Source organism: Gallinula chloropus (genome assembly GCF_964237585.1).
Source record: "Gallinula chloropus genome assembly, chromosome: 3".
Lineage (NCBI taxonomy): Eukaryota > Metazoa > Chordata > Aves > Gruiformes > Rallidae > Gallinula > Gallinula chloropus.
In genome coordinates this window covers 70,384,999-70,407,810 of record NC_140087.1, presented here as the reverse complement: position 1 = coordinate 70,407,810, position 22,812 = coordinate 70,384,999, and the positions used below count along the sequence as shown (strand labels likewise).

Below are 22,812 nucleotides of genomic sequence, written 5' to 3'. Positions count from 1 at the left end.
AGTTTTGTCTGCTTGTATTTCTACAAAGTTAAACCCTGCCTTTCCCCTGAGGACCTCAAAAAAACCTAGATGAGAATACTCAAGATCCTGTTATCTTCAGAAAATCCAACTTAAACACTCACAGGAAAAATCTGTGCTTTCAAAGCTTACAGAATTCTGCTTTGCTCATCAACCTTACATGTTATTTCAGATACTGTTTCTCTTTGCACCTCTAATATTACTGTGGTCTGGCAGAGATTGTGCAAGATCCTCATCTCTTCTGGGTTGGTGTAGTATTCCAGTTCCCAAAAGCATCTCTGAGATGCACTGGGTCATTGAACAGAAGCTGGGTACATCTTTGCCTGTTCCATATATGGGGAAAAACCTTTTCACTGTGAGGGTGACAGAGCACTGGGACAGGCTGCCCAGGGAGGCTGTGGAGTCTCCTTCTCTGGAGACATTCAAAACCCACCTGGATGCATTCCTGCATGGCCTAATCTGTGTGATCCTCCTCTGGCAGGGTGGTTGGACTAGATGATCTTCCGAGGTCCCTTCCAATGCCTAACATTCTATGGTTCTGTGATCTCCACATGCTAACAAAACTTTTAAACAACAATCTGACAGGAAGGTCAAAGAGCCCTTAGAATCAGTGTGAGGTCAAAGTTGACAGTTTTTCTAGGTGATGATAATTTTGCTTTGTAAAGTTTCTTTCTCCCTGTGTGTACATGTACTGGGAAGGAAGAACCAGCCAAGGAGGAGTCGAATATCAGTGCTTATTGCATTTGTTTTATAAAGCTGTTTAAGATCTTCATGCTTGATGTGTAGTAAAGAAACAGCTATGTCATACCTAATGGGGTTTTTTTGTTTTTTGTGTTTTAACAAAAGGTCTGAGCACTTCTGGTCTCACAGCAAGCAACCCTCCTCTTCCTTCTGGTGGTTACTCTGCTTGGAACTTGACTTGGGTCATGAGAGATACATCTCCTTTCTACTTCCACAGAGGACGACACAGTAAGTAGCATTTATTATATGTTACCCTCAAGGGGCTGTAACTAACTGCCTGAGGATACTGGAGCAAATCAACACAAGTCAAAGATAAAATGTCCATATTCGCAGCTGCTGAGGGCACTAATAAGCCTTACTGCCCCTTACCAGACTCCAGTGGGGCTTTTCCCACCCTGCCCATGGGCCTAGGAGCCCCTTTTCAGTCCAGCCTGGGGTCAGGCTGATCTTTGGATGTGGCCTTCATCTATCACCATCTCCATGGAGGTGCCTGGTGACCTTGGTTGGCTTGGCCTTGCCCTGGTCTCTCAAAAACCAGGTCCCAGACTGCAGTATCAGGGTGCTGTGTTGTAATCCAGTGATATCATACAGCGAAGAGCTGTGCACCCAACTTACTTTTTCTTGTCATCTCCCTTCATAACTCCCATCCCTTCCAAAATCTGGGAATCTGTTTTCTGGTATGACCTGTTTACTGACAAACCACAGCCATTCCAACTGTGAAATGCTATTGGCTGTAGTTAGGACCAGACTGCATGAGGCAATATCTAATATGCAATCCAGAAAGTGACTCAAGTAGAATATATCTACTATATATCTACTACCAGTCTCTATGAGGGGAGATAAGGTGCTGAGAGGCTAATAAGATTTACTCACCCCAAGCCTGTAATTATCTGCTTGAGGGAAAAGTTTGACCTACCTATATGAAGGAGTCCCATATTTCTTCAAATTTATGTTGCAGCCTTTTATGTGTGCAATATATATTCTTTCCACTGGCATACAATATCTGCTCCTAGCTGTTGTATCTGCTTGAACGATGAGGACACACCAATTTCATTTTGGAAGGGACAGTAGTACAATCTTTTTTCCCCTCACTCGGCGCTCTCAGAAGTTGCAAGGATGATTTTTAATTTATCCTTTATTACTTCTTCCTAAACTCTTTCACTTCCTCAGTAATACCATTCTAAGGAAAAGCTTTGTTCTTAAAACCTAAAAGCATTGATTCCATCTGACAGCGTCACATGGAGATAAATGTACTGAATCTAAGCAGAAATGATTTATTACAATTTTAGCTGGTTGCACAAGACCATATTCCAACCATCTGTTTTGCAAGGAAAGGCGGGAATTTGATGAAGTGTTACACAAAACACAATCTTCACTCAGGACAGGTCTAAACTGTTTTCTCCCTCAGGAAGTGTGATTCACCATCCAAGCCCTAAGGAACTAACCCTGTCCCGGGACCACCCCTGCCTTCTGATTAAGTGGTTAATCCAAAATGACACAATAAATCATCAGCCGAAATAGAACCCAGCAGTCCTTTACAGCAGTAACTACTGGAGTGTTTTCCTCTTCTGTCAGAAGCTTTCCTCATTGCTCCCAGCACGATTAAGATTACACAGTGCTCCATAAAACTCCTATCAAAACTTTGTTTGCCTAATCATCTGATGGGACTCACCTAATTAACTGGCTGACATTGTTGGAGTGGGGCGATATTAGTTGTCTTAATTACTTTTTTCCCCATGTTCCGCTACTGGAGAAATCTCTTTGATTGAAGGACTGAGTAAATTGAAATGTAGGGTCCGTCTTCTTCTCCCAAACTAAGTTCCCTGCTCCTATGCTCAGGATTAAAAATTCTGATGGACTGCCTCTAGTAGTTCTGGCAGGAACAGCCCCTGATGATATCTTTGAAACTATATGCAAAAGATAATCACTGGCACAACAGGATACTTGAGAGTGATGCATTCACAAGAGGGTTTTTTTTTTTTCCATTTTGTCTAGAGGTTTCTAGATTTGTCTCTCTCCAAGCATTGATTAATCATCCACCATCTCCGAGATGCAAAATCCACCTGCCTTTCAAAAAATAAAGACTTAAAAAACCCCACGTGAAGTCAAAATTATCTGGGAATTCAGCGTGTGGGGCAGGAGGAATCTTTAAATTTCCATATTTTTGCGGTTTATTTTGCTCTCTTTGAGGTATGCTCACATTATTTCCTGTGGCTAGAAGAAACTTTTAATGCATTCTGCATATGTGGGCTTACGGTAGTGTATTAATCTCCCATTTGCAGCACTGATGGAACTCTGTCCCGAGGCTTACATGATTAACGGCACCCAGCCACATATTTAATTCCTTGTCCTGGTTGGTTGAATATTAATTTTCTCTCCTGTATAGATATTGTATAAGAAATCAATTGTCCACTGTGTGAAATCCATTAAGCTCCTGTAACAGGGGTTTCAGACGACGGGCGCCCCTTAAGGCCTGGAAGCCTTCATGTAGTTCACACACCGCTCTCTGCCCCATCCTCTACGTCTCATGAGAGAGTTTCATGAGAGTAACAGGCATAAACGTGGTCATGTTGGAGCATGGGGGAAACAGAAGGTGGCTTTTGCTTTTTAACTCTTCTTACGCTGTCACAAGGTCTGTGCATCTCTGCCAGATCCCCCATCAGCGGTGGAACTCCCTGGCTGCTCTGAACCAGCTGTGTGCAAAATACAGACATACCTCTCTCAGGCTGTGTCAGACCTTTGAAATACAGTTTACAGACTTTTTTGGCCCTGCTCTGACCCACATCCCCTCCCTCCCCTGGCACTCCCCTTCTCCTCTGGTTTAGGAAATAGTGGTGATTTGGATTCCAAAGTGAACTGGGACTAAAACTCAGGGGGTATAGCAGATCCGGCTACCAAATGACCAGTGTGCTTAAAAATGTCTGCAAAAGCTGAGTTCAGCGGAGGAGGAGCACGTGCCTTCACAAGTGCATAATTATTCACAGCTTTGATTTAATAGCTACTAAAAGCATAATCCAAAGGATGGCCTCTATTAACAACTTATTAATAACAGCTCTATGTCTTCAGAAAATGAATTTGACAGGGTTGTTGCTTTGGTGGTTTTTTTAACACTTTCTAATGGAACGTCATCTGTGATGAGTTCATGATTTCCCTAATTGGGTTTGCTGAAAAAAAAAAAAAAAAAAAAAAAAAGAAGAAGAAAGTTGTGCTGGACTAATTTTACTGTAGAAAAATTCAGGATGGTTCCTGCTGCGTATCCGATGCTCAGTGGCACGGCACTTACTCAGTGAGGCATCAGATAATTAATTTTTTTTTCTCTGGTAGGTCGTGTGCAACTTGCTGAACTGAAGTACTCATGTGCATGCATTCAAAATGCCATCTCATTCATGTGAGTTGGGTACTAGATAGACACTGTTGACATGACTCAATGAGTCTGAACGTCAAATCAAAGGGAAGAGGGAGAGAAAGAGGGCACCAGCTGGATGAATTCATGTTACAGTTAGGTTCCCATGACTACTCGTTTTATAAATCTACAACAAATCATACTAATACTGACACCTTCAGAGTGATAAAGCTATCATGATACTCAGCTCAGCATACCATAGTGAGATGCATGGATAAGAACTAATTGTTACAAGTTCCTATTTGGAAGGTGAGATAAAGTCGGGAGGGGAATGAGGAGAATAATACTCCATCCCAGAGGAAGAATGAATCAGTGCTTTCTTAGTAAAGATATTGCAAAAGTGATGTACAGCCTTAATTCAAACACATCCTTTTTGCAATCTTTGAAGTACTCTAACATAGGTTTGGAAGTAGTGTGATGAATATAATAGGATACGACTTCAATTAACAGCAGTTACTAACACCAGATTAATAGAACTGCACCACGTAAAACAGCAGATGCTGTAACCCCATATGCAAGAATTCTTGTTTAACAAAATTAGGCGGTATTTTTGCCATGTGCAATGGTGCTGAAATCCAGGGGGAGGAAAACCACAGGAAAAGCAGCATCTGCCTAGCTAAACTGAAGGCTGTGCTAAGAAAGAAAGAAGGAAAAAAAAAATCTTATTAGGGAGAAATTTGTACTGTCTTTCAAGCTATTATTTTCCTCATATCCTCTTTCATCTGCAGATAATATGCCAATGACAGCTCAACATTTTTCAATAATAAAATAACATACAGTAAGACAACACACGTCTCTTCTCCCTGTCTCTCAAGTACTCATTTTCTCTACAGATCTCTCAAACTTGGTGCGAGAGGTCCCTTCCGTGAACTGTCAAAACACGACAGTTCACCCAACCGCTGTTTGCACCAGCCGCAGCATGTTTCCTAACACTCCTCCTCAGTCGGTACTTCAGTCTCTTGGCCAACACTGGCACTGGGAATGCACTTTCATTTACTATTTTAGCGGCACGCACGGGAGACTTGGTGGACAAGTATTTCTCGTGCGGGGGATGAGCTCTGTCACGTAGAGCAGAAGGAATGAAAACGAAAGCTATTGCCGGCTGTTCCCCCACACCCCCTCCTCGCATCTCCCTCTGTAGTCTCCTTGACAGACTGTGCTTATAATTGATTGACAAAGGAGCCCTGGCCCTCTTCTTTGTAGCTTGATTTCCACTGAACAAAGCAGCTGTCAGAGATTTTGGTGATTCAGTCCCCGGCGCACGCCGCGGAGCTGGGTGGATATAAAGTACATGCTGTCATTTTACAGATTCTCCTGGCAAACAAATGAATGGCGGCGGCGTTGCCGTTTTCCCTACGCACGGCCCATCCAGCTGCGGTTCGGCTCCCCACAGGACCCACCGAAAGGCTTCTGGCGGGAGAGCCCTGGGCTCCCGCTGGAGGGAGGGAGGGAGGCCGGCAGCCCGCCCGGCCCTCACCCAGCCGCCCTTTCCGGCGGCGCTTCCCTCTTGCTGCCGAGCCGGTGAAACTGCGCCTCCCGCGGGGTATCGCTCCTCCGGAGCTTTGTTTCTGCGGGTGCAATCTACCTTCGGTAGCCCCTCCCGAGGGGAGCCCGAGCGTGTCCCTTTCAAGGCGGGCGGGAAAGGGACAACCGGCGCTGGCGCAGCCAGTTCCGACACCGCCCTGCCGGCAGCGGGGCCACACGGTGCCCCGGGCAGGAGACACCGGCCGCGGCCAAGCCCGCCTTAACGGCAAGCGAGCTTTGGCGAGCGCTCGGAGGGGCTTATCTGTGAGGCGAGGGGCCCGTCCCGTGCTGGGTTGCCTCTTTGCCCCCGGCTGTGCGGCGGCTGGAAGGGCAGGGAAGCGTACGCTCAGGGAGCAGTTAGGGAGAGGCTCTGGGCAGCAGAAGAGACGGGACGGGGTACCGCCTTCAGGAGCGTGCGGGGCACTGAGGCGAACGGGGCGAGACCCCCGAGGCTCTGCCTTCGCTGAGTACCACGGGACGTTCACCGTCCTCCTCCACGCCCCGGTTGGGTGTCCCTGTCCCCGAGGTGAGGGCCTGGCTGCCTCACCCCCACTCTGTGGTTTGGCCAGAGCTCTGCCCCTAGTCCGGCCCGTGGGGTCACAAAACGGCTGCTGGGGCGTTATGCGGGGGAGTGGAGGGAGGCTGAGCGCTCCTGAGCACTGCATTGTGAGGGAAGGGAGCTCTTCCTGACAGCAAACTCGAGTTTAGGGCAGCATACGCAAAGACACGCTGGTGCAGAGGATGGACGCAGAGTGGTAAGCTGAGTGCTCCAAGTAGCTCTAGGTTAGGAGGCTCCTGATGACTGCAGGCTGGCTCTCGGGTCAGGGAGAGGGGTTGATGTGCTGCCCGGCTTGCACAACTTCACTTGCACGTGACTGAGGCGCCTGGTGTGGGATGGACCCCAGAGTCGTGCTGTACACGGCAATGCCATGGGGCTCCTCCAGTGCCTCCTTGGTTCCTCGCCTTCCCTGTGAATTTGCTGGCTCCTGGAGTGGCAGCCCAAAACCCAGGCAGTTACTGTTGGTGCAGGTGTTTGCTAGGGGTAGTAAGGCCTGGGGTGCCTGGCAGCCACACGCATGTCTAGTTGTCCTTTAAAATGTGCCAGACATGAGCACGGGAAGGAAGTAGGTGAAAACATCTCCGGGCTCTTTTTCTTGTCAGGAACAAGGCAGTAAACCTCTGCAATTGTTTTTCCTCTGTAATTTGCAGGACTTCTGATACCTTTGCCCTTTCTCCTTGTGTTCTTTTCCATGCCCTTCCATCCTGTGGCAGATTCGCTCATTTTCAGTTGCTGCTGTACCTCCAGTTGCACAGTGGAAAGGCGGTACCGGGGATCCTTTTGTGAGGAGTTTCACCCCTTCTTTGTGCCAGTGGGGCAATGCTCGTTTCCAATGGCCTGCCTGTATGTGGTGTGCCTTCTTCCACAAGATCCTCCTGGGTGTTCAGCAGGCTGCTGAGCTAATAGCCAGAGAGCACGGTCTCGTATTTATGCCTCATTTTTGGCAGAGAAATACTTACCACTGCAGGCTTCTTTGTATTGCTCCATATGTGCACCCCTGTATTGGCAGAAGGACCTGATGAGGCAATCGAAAACCTTGTATTGAATGCCCTGTGCCCTTTTCTACCCAGAGGGAATGGGGAAGGCTTTAGGAACTGGCTCTGTCCCTAGGATTAATAACTGGAAAATCAATTTGTCATTTCCCTGTCATAAATTAAAAGCTTATAGGCCTTATAACACGAGTATAATAGAGGTTAGTGGGTATTGATGGAGGTCTTAAAGCTCACTCAGCAGAGCACATCTCTACTATACAATTTAAATTATGTCTCCTCCACAAGGAATATCTGTCAATATTTGAATAAAAAAAGGCATCCTGCCCAAGAATATTTTAGCTGTTTTTGCGCTGCCGCTGCTATTGTTGCCACCGGAGGAGGTGTGTGCTCAAGGGAGGTTGTGGTCCCCTCTTGATCAGTGTAAGTGACCTCTGTGTTGTACAATTGTGCCTGTAGATGTAGTACAAATTAGTCACGTTTAAGCTGATGAGATGCTAGTTAGGACATGCAGTTCTAAGCTGATCCTTCTGAGAACGGAGGACATCTACTTGCTCTCTGCTCTGTTGCAGTGAGGTGAGAAGGCAACCACAGCTTTTCAAAGGGGTGACCAGCTGAGAGTAATGGAGGAGGAGTGACTTGCAAGAGTGAGCAGATCAGGAGTGAAAAGGACTTACTTTGTCAGACACATGTAGAACTAGAAGGGAACAGTTTAAGAGGAAACCACCTGCTGGTAGGTTTTTTGCGGTTGAAAGAAGATACAGTTTAAAACAAACCTGGGCTATTGTTGAGCAACTGAAGAAAGGATAATCAGAATAGTTTCTGTCCTGGATCTAGCCAGGCCAGAGCTACCCTGCCCAGGCAGCCAGCCCAGGTGAGCTGAGTTAGCCCAGGTGAGCTGAGTTAGCCCAGGCTGTTTCACACCACCTGGCATCACTTCCCCATAAAAGGGGCTGGTTGGGGAAGGGTGCTCCTGGGTGCCTTTGGGGCAGTCAGTATGTGGCTGAGGCTTGGTGTGGCACTCTATGTCGTTGATTGGTAAGGTACTCTGTGTTATCATTGGGTGGAAGAGTATTTTGTCGTCGGCTGTTACTGTTCCCCTTTCTTGGTGTTTTTATAGGCAAACTGTCCTTACCCCAACCCACAGAGCCTCTGTCTCTCCTCAGGGAGTAAGCAAGAGTGAGTGGCATGTGGAGCTCAGCCACAGTTTGGGGCTGAGTCACCACAGTTTCTTAAGAAGAACAGGCTTTTTATATCTCTCTCTAAATTAGATTGGTTTTGCCCTAAATAAGACATTTCTATGATGTGAGGTTGCACAAATGATCTAAGATGATCGAAAGAGCAAATGATCCGTAATCTGATCTGCAGCAATGTAAAAGGGTATTTCCTGCAGACTACTGTCTTTTATGTACTATTTATACTACTATTTTAAGTCATTTGTTTATTAGAAAACTTTAATTGAAACAGATGTAGTTGTCAGGTATTGTAGTTATTTTTGCACAGATGATTGCTGGTAGCTATGTTGATGAAAAATAAATGAATGAAAGCACTCACAAGACTAATGTCATCAGGCACACACAGGTTCCACTGTCTTTTTTGACTGTATAGTAGCCTAATTTACTTTTCAGTCTACGGTTAAAATCCTTTGTCTTACATATCAGAAATGGAAATTATTGCTATCTACAGCCTTTCTTAAATTGGTGTTTACCTTAATTTGATTTAAGCATCGCTTTTTTGTTTCCTCTTTAAAGGTCTAACAATGGTGAAATAGACATCTAATAAATTAGCTCTTCTGTGTCTCTAGGGTCCAGTGATTGCAGATGCAAAAAAAATGGTAGGCAGAGGCTGGGTTGTTTTTTTTTTTTTTTGCAATAGATTTTTAAAAAAGACTTGGCAATTTGCTGGGACTTCCCTTCCTCTAGAGCCTTTAGGATCTATAATGTCAATATATATCTGTGGCATAAATGCATATACTGGATATAAATCTTTGTGGCATCTCTTTAAAAAGACCACCAAAAAAAAAAAACCAACACAAAAAAGCCCACTTTACTAACCAGTGTGCTATTTAAATCCTAAAGTTCTGTATCTAGCCAATTTATATTGGTAGTAGGCTTAAAAAAGAATCACTGTTAGTTGTGATAGATTTAATTACCTTTGCTGCAGTGTTTGCTGCTTTTCAGGAAAGGGGAGAATGGTTTCTATTCCGCTTCCGAGGGCACGTGGCAACTTCCTTGCGTGCTTAGCTGGGCAAGAAAAAACCCCAAACTTGGTGTGTTGCATTTAAACACATTAAAAAAGAAAGGAGAAAGATTTTTTTTTCTTTTTTTTTTTTTTTAATGCAGAGGCAGCTGATTTGTGCAACAATAAAAATATTATGAAGGTTCAGAGTTTATGAATGTGGTCGTGTAGCTGCTTCCACACCCTAAACAGCTTATCAGTTTAAAAATGTATGCATTGCATAGAATGCGGTTTTTTTACAAGCTATATCGCATTGTCAGTACTGAAGGACATTGTGAAAGAAGGAAAGCCTAAGTGTTAGAAATTAACTTTAGGCTTGGAAGACTGGATGCTGTTTGCAAAGACTTCGCTGTTGTGTCAGAGTGTCTCTCATTTTTTCTTTGTGCTGAACAGGATAACGTGGCTGAAACTTGTGTCTGATGTGAGATTAATTTAAATAAGAGCCTATGAAGAGTGCAGATACTCTGGTGATGTTCCATAAAAGATGCAAGTATGTCCTTATTAAAGCACAGACACTCTCAGATGCATGAGAGAAGTAGTCTCCTCCTCTTTCAAGGAATAACCTGTTGTAAAGGCCATTCAGCTTGACTGCAGCAGGCGTGTTAGATCATGTCCGCTTCTCTGTAGGCTATTCATCGCAAGGGAAAGAAGTGATACTGCTGCTTGTCTTTTTGCTTTACTTCTCCCCACCCCCTCCTCAGGCAGAGGCTTTAGTTGTCTGCAGGGGTCATAACACTAAATGTGATGACTGTTATTTAATCACGTACCCCAATTAAGTTGTCCCAGTTGTAGGTCAGGGGCCTGCTGTGTTAAGGGCTCCACAACAGATTGAGAGCTCTCTTTTTAAGGAGGAAGCTCTAGAAAGTGAGGCTGAACGGGGGAGGTGAGATGGCTATCGAGTGCTTGTAGGCACCATAATCAGACTGTCAGGGGCCAAGGACTGGAGGAGGAAGAGGAGAGCACCTTGCGGATATCTATGAAGGGCTTCTTGGCTTGGGGCAAGAGAGCACAAAGGCTTCTGTTTCCAGCAGCTGGATGGGAGAGGAGTGGAAGCAGGCAGTGACTGTGGGAAAGCTCCTGAAAGCAGGAGAGACTGATGGGGAAGAGAAGCCCATGAAAAATGAAATAGCTGATCTGAAATGATTCCTATTGCCACATGTTGTACTTGCCCTGGGCTTTCTTTCCCAGGGTCCTGTAGGTTTCATCAAAAAAGTTCTTGCAGGGGCTGTATTTCTCCCCTCACTTTGGGTTTGTTTTGTTTTGTGTTTTTTTGTGGGGTTTTTTTTTTTTTTTTCAGTGCCTTAAAGCACATGCTACTCAAGGTGTTTCTAATAATGAACTATACAGTAACCATGATGTAGCCTCTGTAACATGTAGCTGAGTGGTTGCTCTTTTGTCTGGTTGGGCTTCGATACGAAGTTTAGTATACTCTTAACACGTTGTAGGGTTAAAAAAAATAATTTTTTAAAGAACATCTGAGTGACTATAAATAAGTGGCCTGAGGTTTGGGTGTGGTATTGCAGTTGTAAACTGTATAGCATGAATATATCCACTGTTCCCTGATGCCTAAACTGAAGTGTGCTTCATGTATCATGAAATTTGTGTTGATAACTCAGAGACCTGAAGAAGGTGGCAACTTGTGAATTGAAATCTGAGGAAATGGGTATGATCCTTGTTACTGCTGCTTGTAGGGTATATGGATTCCTTACATTGTATGGTTTCCAGGGTGTTTGTGAGGCTTTCAGACTGCTCAGTGAATGATAAAACACCTGATTAAGAAAATCAAACATGAACTGGAAAAATAGACTCTGTTCTTTCCAGTTTGCTGTTAGAAAGGCAAATTAGCTGGGAAAAGTATAGTAAGAGGGCAACAGTATTAACCTTCAGATTAGAAAATGTTATATCGCCAGGAGAATAGGCTGAACTACATAAATCTGTGCATGCTAAGAAGGAATTAGATGTTTAATAGAGAATGTAATTGAAGTTTTGAAAAAAATTAGTTAATTGAGCTCATGTCACTTCAGATTATTTGTTCCACTTGCATAGCTATGTCAGGACAGTGTGAAAACTAAACCAAAACCCAACACCAAAACTCCAGAGAAGAGGTGGATCTTTTCCATTGGGCTTTTTCAAATGGATCTAGCCTTTCCAGAAACAGAATGTTCAGAAAGTTTCTTCCTGTTGCTGAATGCTGTGTTGAGTGCTGACTGTGGTGACAAAAGCAATGGACCTGGGGCATTCAGCAAAAATTTAGCCATCTTGACAATGAAAAGTAAAATCCATGCAGGTTACCACCAGTGTTGTGTTAAGCGATTTGAATTATGGTGTGATAGTAAATTGGGCACTGGGAACTGAATTGTGGTTGCACCAGTGGGGTAATTGGTTTCTGAGAGGAAAACATCTCAAAAAGAACTGTGTGTGTCAGAGGCAGATGCCAGCTGTATTGCCGGGAGGCTGAAGTTGTGTGGCAGCAGATCAAGCTTCTGCTGCCTCAGTGAAGTGTTTCAAACCCAGCGGGTCAGAAATTGCTTTGCAGGGAACAGTCCCTACGGCTACCTGCCCATCCTACGTGCTGAGGATACATTGCTGGCCCTGCTGAGTCCTGTGCTCACTGATATGGAATGTGACTGTGGAACGTATCAGTAGTCTTTGCACAAGAGCGCTCAGGGTTGAATTTGAACCAGCCTCCCAGAAGAGATTGGCTTTCTCCCTCAAAAGGGAGAAAGGTCTAGACCTCTCTTTTCCCTGCTTTAGCCTGTGCTGCCCTTTTATCTGTCCTGAGGGGGAATTAATGGCTTGTGGACTTTCACTTTGCTGGTACCTCCATAAAGAACCTCTCTGTGGTCCATTTCAGACACAGTTTTGCCTGTTTATGGACTTCCTCCATATCATTCTACCTCACAGGAGAAAATAGCAAGCTTTAATTTGCTAAGGTATAAAACCTTCCAGCATGGAGGAAGATGGATTTAATTAACCTTGTATATTCTATGTCTTTATCTTTTTTCTTATTCTAGTATTTGACTGCAACTTTGAATCTCCTTGTGATCTGGAATATTCCTTTTCCTCAAAAGATCAGGAAGTCCCCAGTAATGCCTGGCTCAGAGTAAATGCAGAGGAGATTTCACAGTTAAACATCATGGATGGGCCAGAGAGAGATCACTCTGAGAATACACCGAAAGGTAAGAAGAATACGACTATGTAATGCCTTCAATGCAGTGGTTTGTTTTAATAACAAAACACCCTCTCCACCTCCAAAAAACTGAAACCCCACCCAAACAAACACGTTCTCTTTAAATACTTGACATCTGTAATGCTTTTGTTACAGCAGACAATGAATGCAAAAGTGTCAGAAACACAAGGAAGTAATTCCGCACATAAAGGATCTGGTTTTGTCTACAATCCACATTATATATATATATATGTATGTATGTATATATAAGCAAAATAGCCAATATAGTATTGTGTAAAATCTGAATTGGACTGACCCATGTCACAGATGGTATCTGGATGATGTAATGGTTTAACCCCAGCTGGTAACTAAGCACTGTGAAGCTGCTTGCTCACTCCTCCCACAAGGGAATGGGGAGGAGAATGGAAAATATATCTCAACCCTTGTAGGTTGAGGTAAAGACAGTTTAATAGGATGACAAAGGAAGAGAATAACAATAAAACAAGCGCATAAATGCAGTTGCTCACCACATGCCAAAAGAAAAAAAACAAACACCATGATGCCCAGTCTGTTTCCAAGCAGCGCCCTGGCCTCCTGAGGAGCTTCCCCAGTTACATCCAGAGCATGAGGTCCTATGGCAGGGAATGTCCCTTTGGCCAGCCTGGACCACATGTCCTGGCTATGCTCTCCCAGCTTCTTGTGCACCTGAAGGTTGGTGGGAAGCTGAGAAGTCCTTGACTTCACGTAGACATAGCAACAGCTGAAAACAGCAGTGTGTCTTCTGTTATAAAACCAGAATGAAAACAGTTGTAAAAATATCTGACTAAATCCAAAGCACATCACTATACCAGCTACTAGAAATGAAATTAACTATTAGCTGAAGCCAGGACAGATGGGAGGAGTACTATGGTGAAAGTCATCCAGGAGTTGGAAGAGATGAATAAAACAGAGGCTGGTTTTACCTCTGTTTGAAGCTGCTGGTCTAAAGACCATTATAGGCAATATCCTTGTGTCCAAAGCTTAGGTTTTCTATTTGGCAAGAAAATGAAAGATAAGCTTTGCCCTTAATTTAACAAAAAAATCCCTTTAACTAAAGAGACTTCAGATACATGAAAAGAGGGATGTGCCACAAACTTCTTCCTTGGAGGAAAACTTGGTTTGTTGGAGTATTTTTTCCTGGTCATGATTGTACCTGGAACAGCAGCATATTTCATTAATACACCTAAAAATCCTTTCAGAATCATAGAATCATAGAATGGCATGGGTTGGAGGCCACCCCAAGGATCATAGAGTTCCAACCTCTCTGCCACAGGCAGGGCCACCAATCTCCAGCCTGGATCTACACAAGGTTGCCCAGGGCCCCATCCAACCTGGCCTTGAACACCTCCAGGGACGGGCCATCCACCACCTCTCTGGGCAGCCTGTTCCAGAACCTCACCACTCTCTCTGTAAAAAAACTTCCCCCTAATATCTAATCTAAACCTTCCTTCCTTTAGCTTTAATCCATTCCCCCTTGTCCTGCCAGTGTCTACCCTTTTAAAAAGTTGATTCCCCTCCTGTTTGTATGTTCCCTGCACTTACTGTATTTGTGCTCTTTTAATTGTGGAAAAGCAGAAAAATTTTTCATGTCCTTCCTTGATGTTTGCTGGAAACCCCTTGCTGTAAGAGTTGGGTTGCCTTGATGAGAATGGAGCTACAAAATGGAAACAGGGGTGTTAGGGCTGAAAGCTTTAGCCAGGCAAGGAGAATATAGAACAAAGAGGTGTAGGGAAGGACAGCGCAGATTGAGGGATATGGAATGGTTTCTGTACTAGGAAAAACTAAGCAGACAAAGGCTCTTTATTTTGTCTGTGATGGCAGGAATTAGAGGTCTATAAAAATGCACATGGAAGAGCAATGGGAAGCAGCTGCGAAGTTAGTGGGTGCTGAGTGTAGAACAGCAAGAGGAGATATTTTTCATGTAGTACCTGAATAAACTGTGGTAATAAGGTGCGTGAATTAATGTTATGGATGCCAGAAGTATGCATAGGCTTAAAGAAAAATCAGATGAATTCTTATAGAATACATTCATCATTGGTTATTTAATTCAATAGTCTATTTACAGTCCCTGACTCAAGAAGCCTCTTATGAAGAAAACTGCAAGTGAAAGGATCCTTTTCTTAGTAGCCAAGCTTAGGGATGGCATTTGACTTTGCAGATTTGCATTCTGTCTGCTCCTAAACAGTTCTTACATTCAGGCAAATAGTGAGGAAAACTTTCAGTGCTGCTTTTGTTCATATTCTTTAATTCACATTTCTCATCCATAATGATAGTGTGGTACTTTTCCCCAGGTAGCCAGTATAAATTAACTTTTAAGGCCCATTGCTTGAGCACTGATTCATCACCAGACTCATTTTGGTGGGATCTATGTCCTGTGTCAAGCAGCTAGACCACATTTGTGATGCAGGCAAATCAAAGACATGAGCATGATAAACTCTACAAAGAGTTAGGCAAAAGTTTCAGGTAGATCTGCATGCCTGCTGTTGCATGAGAGGTTAAGAAAAAGGAGAAGCAGCAGGCTGCTTGTGAAATTTAGGAATTAAAACCTCCTTGATTTGAGTTGAGTAGCTAACACTTTCCCAGAGCGGGGAAAAACCTGTAAGAAAATAAATACATTGTTCTGGGTTGCTGCAGTGCTGCATATTCTTGATGTATGTTGCTTTTGGCTAAAGTTATACCTTTGTCTGTATTTAGTCAGCTTTATATGTCTGCCAGAGCAGAAGAGGTGAGACTGTAGCCCAAAAACAAGAGTAGTACTGATTGCTGATTTCCAGTTGCCTGTGGGATAAAATTCTATTTCTACATCTGAAGTTTTGAGTGGATTTTTTTTTCTTCATCTAAATATAGGCAGTTTAGGCTGAAGCTTATCTCACAAATTGGGAGAAAACAGCAGAGAACAAGTACTGATGTTGAATGGGTTTAGAATTGTGGGGTGGCAGTGTGGCTTGTTTGGGGTGTTTTCTTTGCTTGCTGGCTTGTTTTTAAATTATCACGCTTGTTGGATGTAGTCAGTGGTAATTTTCTCTTGAGCCCCTTGGAGCTGTAGGTCTGCATCTCCTAGATGACTGTAACTCTTGTGTGTATAAAGACTCATTTGAAAATCAACACTTGGAGCTAGCATCTCTCTATTTTAAATCACTTTAATTACAGCTGCTTGGCACAGATAGTTGTGTGGTCTGTTTCAATCTGAAATAATTAAGCACTGTAATTCGAACCCCCACTGTTTCCTGCAAATTGTACTTCCAATTATCTCAATCTCATTTCATCTCCTTTGCAGACAGTAATGCCTAGAGATAAACAGATAGCGTAACTAGATTTTGGGATGGTTTAGCTCATCCTTGTCACTTGGCTATCAAGTCATGTCAAGACATTGATTGAGACAAATGCCTTGGGTATGATTCATTGTGCTTCATGTACATTTCTGTAAAAGGTTCAGTGGAATCATTGATAGATCACTCAAAGTGAGACACTGGAAGAACTCACCTATGTTTTTGCCCCTGCAGTATGATACAGTTCAGTCTCTAGGAACTGGATCAAATTGGCATGGATTGAGCTACTTGGAGGAAGCACTAGTTTCAGATGTCTCAACATTTGATTGCAGTTACCTCTGAGTGCTCTGCTCACTTGGTGTGTTCAACATGTGCTGTCACACAAATTAATGATCTGAATAGGGATAGATGAGGAGGTAGCAATGTTTGATATTAAATTATTCATGGTAAAAGATTGGAGGTCTGGTTTGCAAGGAATTGAAAAGGGATGCTTAACTGGATAATCGTGGCACATGAAATTCATTGTAGATTATCTGAATAGAAGTGGTGGGAGAAATGATCAGAGTATGGCGCATATAAGGGCAGACTCTGAGCTGGTTGTAATCACTTAAGCTGTTTTTTGGGGTAAGAATAGAGCTGTGAAAACAATTCAGTGGCAGTCACAAAGTAAGTGTGATCTTGGGACTTACTGGGAAGAGAGAAAATAGAAACCAATACACAGTAGTATAAATGTGTGGGGCAGTTGTATCTAGAATACAGCATTCTGTTCTGGTTCCCATGCGTCAAAAATTATGTAGTACAGCTGGGAAAGTTATTAAAAGAACAGAAACATGGGAGCTCTAAAGTGTGTAATAGCTGTCTTTCAGAAACATGATAGCTAGGGCAACCTTGCCTCAAAGAGACATCTAAAGGAATGTATGACAGTCTTGTAAAAATCACAGAATTTTAGAAAATCTTCATGAAAGATTTTTAAAGGCTTATAAGCTCCCAAGACTTTAAGCATAGGAAGTATGAGTGCGGAAGGAATATTTATTACTACTTCTGGTATGGAACTGGATGGCATCAGATGAAATTAGTAGGTGTCAGGCTCAAAACAAAGGGAGATCCTTCAGTATGTAACAACCAGTAAAACTGTAGAACCTTTTTCCACTGGGTATTGTTGATGCTAAAACCTCCTGTTGGTAGGCGAATTGACAGGATATGGGCAGGGAAGAAAAACAGAGAAGAAAAATATTTAAGAAAAATACTGAATTTTCAAGACTACTTGTTCTGACTTAAAGTCCTTGCACAATAGATCTCTGAAGACTAGGAGTGGGGAAGTAGAACTACTTGCTCTCCCTGTTCATATATTATTTCCTATGTATCTACACCTGTTTGTTTTCAGAGCCAGATGTCTGAACTAATGGATCTTTGATCTGTGCCAGTAAGCTTGGTGAGGTGGTGTGTCCTCCTCACACCTCCCAGCCCAGTTCTTTCTTTCCTTTGAGAAAGGAAATGTTTGCTAATGGTTTTACAACAATTTGGAGAGCCCAATTTAAACATCGAATGCTCTTTTGCTATTCTGTTAAAGCCTTGTGAATGGTATTGAACCATGCAAAATATTGGGTGTTTGGTACAAAGAATTGCAGGAGACTGTCTAGGGAAATCTATAGAAGGGAGGCTGCCAAAGGACTTTGTGTGTTTAGGATTGTTTTGGTTTTCTTTCTCTTTAAATTTTGTGCTAAAATGCTTCATTTGCAGAATGAGGGGGGAACAGTTGCAATTGGACCAGCGGGTGATAGAATCACAGGTTTCTCTGCCAGCTAGGCCCTGCGTGGTACGTGAAGATCTGCAGGAGCTACTAATGTTTCTAAGTAAAACTTACGTAACTTTTTGCAGGATCAGAGATTTAAGGTTAAAATTCCACTGATATGCTGAAGATTGACAGGAAAACCTCTGTTGTTGGGATCTGTACCTGTCCTGTATGTAGTGTAATGAGTAGGCAATCCATTGTGGATTACTAGACTTCTTTTAATTCATGAATAAGCAAAAAGATGCTATAAAAAATTCAAGCATTCTGCATCACTGACTGCATTTACTTATTTTGTCAGCTGTGATTAATTCTTAATTATTTATGATCCTTCATAATATATTATACCAGTAAATGTAGTGCAGTCTATCGTAATGAAATATGATGAATTGGAAATCTTGCAACTGTGGCAGTATTTCCTAAGGAGGCATGTTAGGCAGCCCAATTTGTGGGAATATCAGAGTTTGACCAAGGAAGTTGTGTTTTGCAGCTGTGCAGACATGACGTGTGATTGAAAGGCATTTGCCTCTTTGATCAACTTGTGATGGGTCAAATCAGCCATAGGCTCTGTGCCTCTTGATTCTTGACTCAGCCCAGGGGCCTCTAGGATACAGTTCATGAGTAGCAGGTTTCACGTCCATCAGAAAGTGTGCCTTTCTGGAATTCATCTCTCCTGCCACCTTGTCACAGGGCTTGTGTTTTCCTTTCTCTAGAGAGGCACTGGCTCAGGCTTCTGTCAGAAATGTTGCCTTGCTGTGTTGCCTGTGGACTTGTAAAAGGCAATAATTGTGGTCCTTGATCTGGGAGCACGGTCATGGCATTCTACTGGGTCAAATTTTACAAGGAAGATAAGAGAAACCACTAGTACAAAGTGAATCTTGTGTATTTAAGGTGGAAAGACCAGCAGCTGTTTGACCCAAAACAAGTACAACTGGATCCAGAGCTGTGCTTGATCAAATGTCAGTGATCTGTTTCCAATTGTAAATGTAGTTTTAGACTTTAAGGATTAGAGGCTTAACCACTCCTGACTATGGAGATGCAAGTGGGTTGCCTGCCTCTCAAATTTTGTGATCCTAAAGTGAGTGAATTTCTGCTTCTGTTATCTGAAGATTTCAGGATTGTGAAAGTATTCATCTACTTGATAAAAATTCCAAGCAAAGAGATAAGTTGGGGAGGTATGACCACCATTTCAAAGAAGAATCAAAAAAGTAACAAGCCACCCTGCAAATATGAGCACCAATTGAGACAAGTCCTTAATGGAAAATGTAGATTAAACTTTCATGAAGGGTGGCAGTGGAAAAGGAAGATGAATGAGGACAATGTCCTAGCCAGCTGCTGATTAGTTGAAAAGCTCTTATGTAAGTTCTAAACCAAGAAGTATCTGCACGTTGTGTTAATATGGCTTTGATTTTTGTAATTATTACTAAAGAAATGGAGCAAGGTTAAGGCACTGTGTGTATTATGAAATGGGAGATAATGAACTGCAGGATTATAAAAATGGCTGTTGACTTTGATTTATGATTCCTCAGACAAAGAAGAATGAGCCAGATAATAAAAGATAATAAATAATATTTTGCCTCAGATTATGACTTTATTAGCAAAACAATAGAGTATAAATCAGTGTGGGTTTGCAAATAGTAAGTAGTTCAGAAGGTATTTTTTGTGTAGGGCTCTTAAACAGAGAAATGACTGGTAACAATTCCACTTAAAATTTGCAGGGGAGAAATCTTTCTGAAAAAGGGAACTATTTACCAGGGGAAAGAATGAACAGTAAAGAGTGTAGCTGGGTTCATGCTAGACAGACAAAATCTTCCCTTTACATTAATCCTTAAGACTGGTTGGAGGTTATGCCTTGATCTCATAGAACTGATCAATCTGTGTCTCTTAAACAAGATATCAGAGTGCTACTTCTTTACTAAATCGATAGAGTTTGAAGTTTTAACAGGGTGAATCTGGATGAAACCCAAACAACCCACACCAGAACTGTCTTCTCAGGAGAATTTCTGTTTCAGAAGAAAAAAAAAAAAATTTGAACCTATCACAAATTTTGACAAAAACCTTGCAGACCTGATTGTTTATCGTACCCCTCTCTTTAATGCCAGTGAAGAATGTGGATCATCATAGTCTGAAATGATTAAATCCGTATGGTTGAATAGGCCTTAAAAGGTACTGCTGTGGTATGATGCTGTCCTAGTTTTAGTATTTATAAACGTTTAGAAAAACTACAGGTATCCTATGAAGATTAGTAAACTTTTGCACTGTTGTTTAGTTGAAGTGGGATTCAGTTTTCTATTAGTTATTTTCCTCTTTAAGGTTTAGCCGTTGAGTTGGTGGAAATACTTGTGAGTTGAAGGATCAGCTACATACTGCAAGTAAAATAGCAGAATTATTAAGTGAAGTCTGGAAGCAACACATGGACTGAAAATTATTCATTGATCTTACTCCAAATGAGAGATGTGTGGATTTGTAGGGATGACTATCAAGCTCTTTGTAAACAGAGAGGGTTTTAAAATAAAAAAATATAGTTTTGGCTGTTCTAGTTAGACAGTTAAATGTTGATTCTCAACTTGGCTAAGTATGTCAAATATTACAACACAGCCCCACAGGCATCTGTGCAATGTTAATACACAAAACACAACCCAAACTTGTTTCCAGAGTTGAGTGGGCTGTGGAGAAAACAAAAGATGCAGCCTTTTTATGGTGGTCAGATTCCTGCTCATACTCTGTCAATACAAGAACTGGACCAGATGGTCTTAGCATTTTGCAGCTTGTTCTTTCCATTAGTACTACACTTGTGCTTTGTTATTGCAAAATTATTTCCCTGTAATGAGCCTGCTCTAAAGAGGCAAATTATTGTCTCACTGTAGGACGCCGTGTGTGTTTATAGAGTAGGTGTGTATTTATGTGGACTGTGGATAAGCACGTGGGTTTGTTGATTTTAGAAATCTTGTTTGTTCATTCCTTAATTCAGCAAAGATTTATGTGTGGCTCAACATGAAGCATTCTGTTCTCCAAGCTGAAAAAGAAAAATTAATTTCAGTGTGCATCAGATGTTAGCATGCTCTAATGGCTTGCTGCATACCTGTGACTAATGTACTTCAAGTATATCCAGAAAAGGCATAGACAATGAAGAATAAATGGGTTGTAAAATCATTTCACTCTCACTCTTAGAAATGCTTTCTCCTTGGCAAGATGAGGCATATTAAAAGGACAGCTGGAGGGAATCGTATCCTGCTTTTGGCTGTGTTTGACCTTTTTATAGAAAAACACTACTGGGTTAACACAGACTTGTAGTTCTTTTTCTACCCTGTGATGCAGGGGCAGTATTCTTTATCCCCAGATGATTTTGTATGTCCATGAATATGTTTGCTTTAGGGTATTTTTAGTGGAGCTTTTCCAGAATAGAACATTCAGTGAAATAATTTATTTGATAATTTTAATTCTTCTAGTCTCACACCTCTAATTTCTCTTTTCAAATGGCTCTGTACATAAAAGTACAATGTGTGATAATATAAAGGAGTATCAGCAAGGCTCTGTAAGCCTTGTAGCTGCTTGGCAGCGTATCGCCACCCTTTACCGACCACAGTCTGATCATATCCGTTGCCAGTTACTACAATAACCGGTGTTTCTCTAGTACTTTACCTATGATGCTCTGACAGTGGCCTACTAAAAAAGCACTTCATGCAGTTTTAAAGAGTTGAGAGAAGTGTTTCTCCATGCTGTAAAAGAGAAACTAAAGCACAGTGGGGTTAAATCAATCACCCAAGGTGAGCTGTGTTCCTAGCTGTGCTGAACATGTTCCTCTCTTGCACTGTAACTAGTACTAACAGTTAGATGCCTGTTCTGTGGTGTTTTTGTCATGAAGTTGGCTTGGTCTACTTAGATATCATCATGTGGGATTTTCTACAGATTTGTTCTGTGAGGTTATGTGAAAAGCATCAGTAAATTGGCAAGAACTGGAATATTTTAACTGTTGTTCTTAACATCAATGCTAATGTGTCTGTTGTGTTGCAGTAGTTATCTTACACACCTATGCTTGAATGAATACATTAAGAGAGTCACATAACGCTGAAAGCTAAGAGGTTTTACTGCTGTGACCCTTGCCAAGAATAAAGCCTGAATAATTAAACATGTAAAAAAATGTTTATTTGGAACTGTAATAAAGACCATGATTCTGTCAGGATCTTAGGGCAGGCTAAGCTAAACCCAAGTATAGCTTGACCTTTTTCCCAAATCTAGACAGATAAATTTGGTTAAAGAAAGAGAAGATTATTTTTTCATATTTCTATCCTTGGTTTTGGTGGAATTTGAGTTTAGATGCAAATCTGTACACAATGTGCTGGTTACCATGCTTGTGGAATCTTTCATTTTTGGAAAGACATAGTTGAATGTATGTACTGCTTCAGGGGTGTTGCCAGAAGTATCACCCTGGATGTGCCTTTAGAGGTTAAGTCTTTTGGAAATCTCTAATGTTAGAGCTGACTGAAGCAGTTTCATTTACCCTTACCTTAAAGGGGAGGAGGACCTATGAGCTTAGTTGTATGATCCTTGAGTTTCTTTTTAAAGCAACTTAATTGGAGCATGCTTATTTTATCCTACTCAAAGAAAGCTGCAGTCTTAAAGATAAGATAGTGAGAATTCTGGGTTGTATCTTTTTAAAAAGTTTTCTTAATGCCATGCAATGCCTGTTTAGGAGGCCCCAAGCAACTTGCCTAGATTCTAATGAATAACCATCCATTCAATTATGAGTTAAAAGCTATCCCTGAAGTTTCATCTGTTTTCTTTTTGTGCTTGTTTTAAGAGCACAGTGATTAAACAGATGGTATAAAGTACAAAACCGAGAATGGCCATACTGGGAGAGCAGGAGAGGGAAACAAACATACAGCCAGACTTCCCAGAATATTCTCTCACTATCCAGACGTGCCTGTGTCAGGGACTCTGCACTGAGGGGAGCAGTAGAATATAGTCCTCCATGTTATGTTACAACTCTGCTGGGATACATACTGCAGTATCTTCTTGTTGATTTAGGATCTCCAATCCTAGACCCTGTTGCTCTGAGTAATGCTGCCTTTCT

At 42.2% G+C, this 22,812-nt stretch overlaps 1 protein-coding gene across 1 annotated transcript in view; it reads left to right on the top strand.

Annotated features, from left to right (window-relative positions):
- ALK (ALK receptor tyrosine kinase) overlaps window positions 1-22,812 on the top strand; it is a gene marked incomplete at both ends in the record, with an annotated part of 325,717 nt that overhangs the window by 82,280 nt on the left and 220,625 nt on the right. Inside the window, 2 exons of the mRNA XM_084262264.1 lie at window positions 872-987; window positions 12,487-12,651. Coding sequence (XP_084118390.1) covers window positions 872-987; window positions 12,487-12,651 — 281 coding nt within the window. The remainder of the gene's footprint in view (window positions 1-871; window positions 988-12,486; window positions 12,652-22,812) is intronic.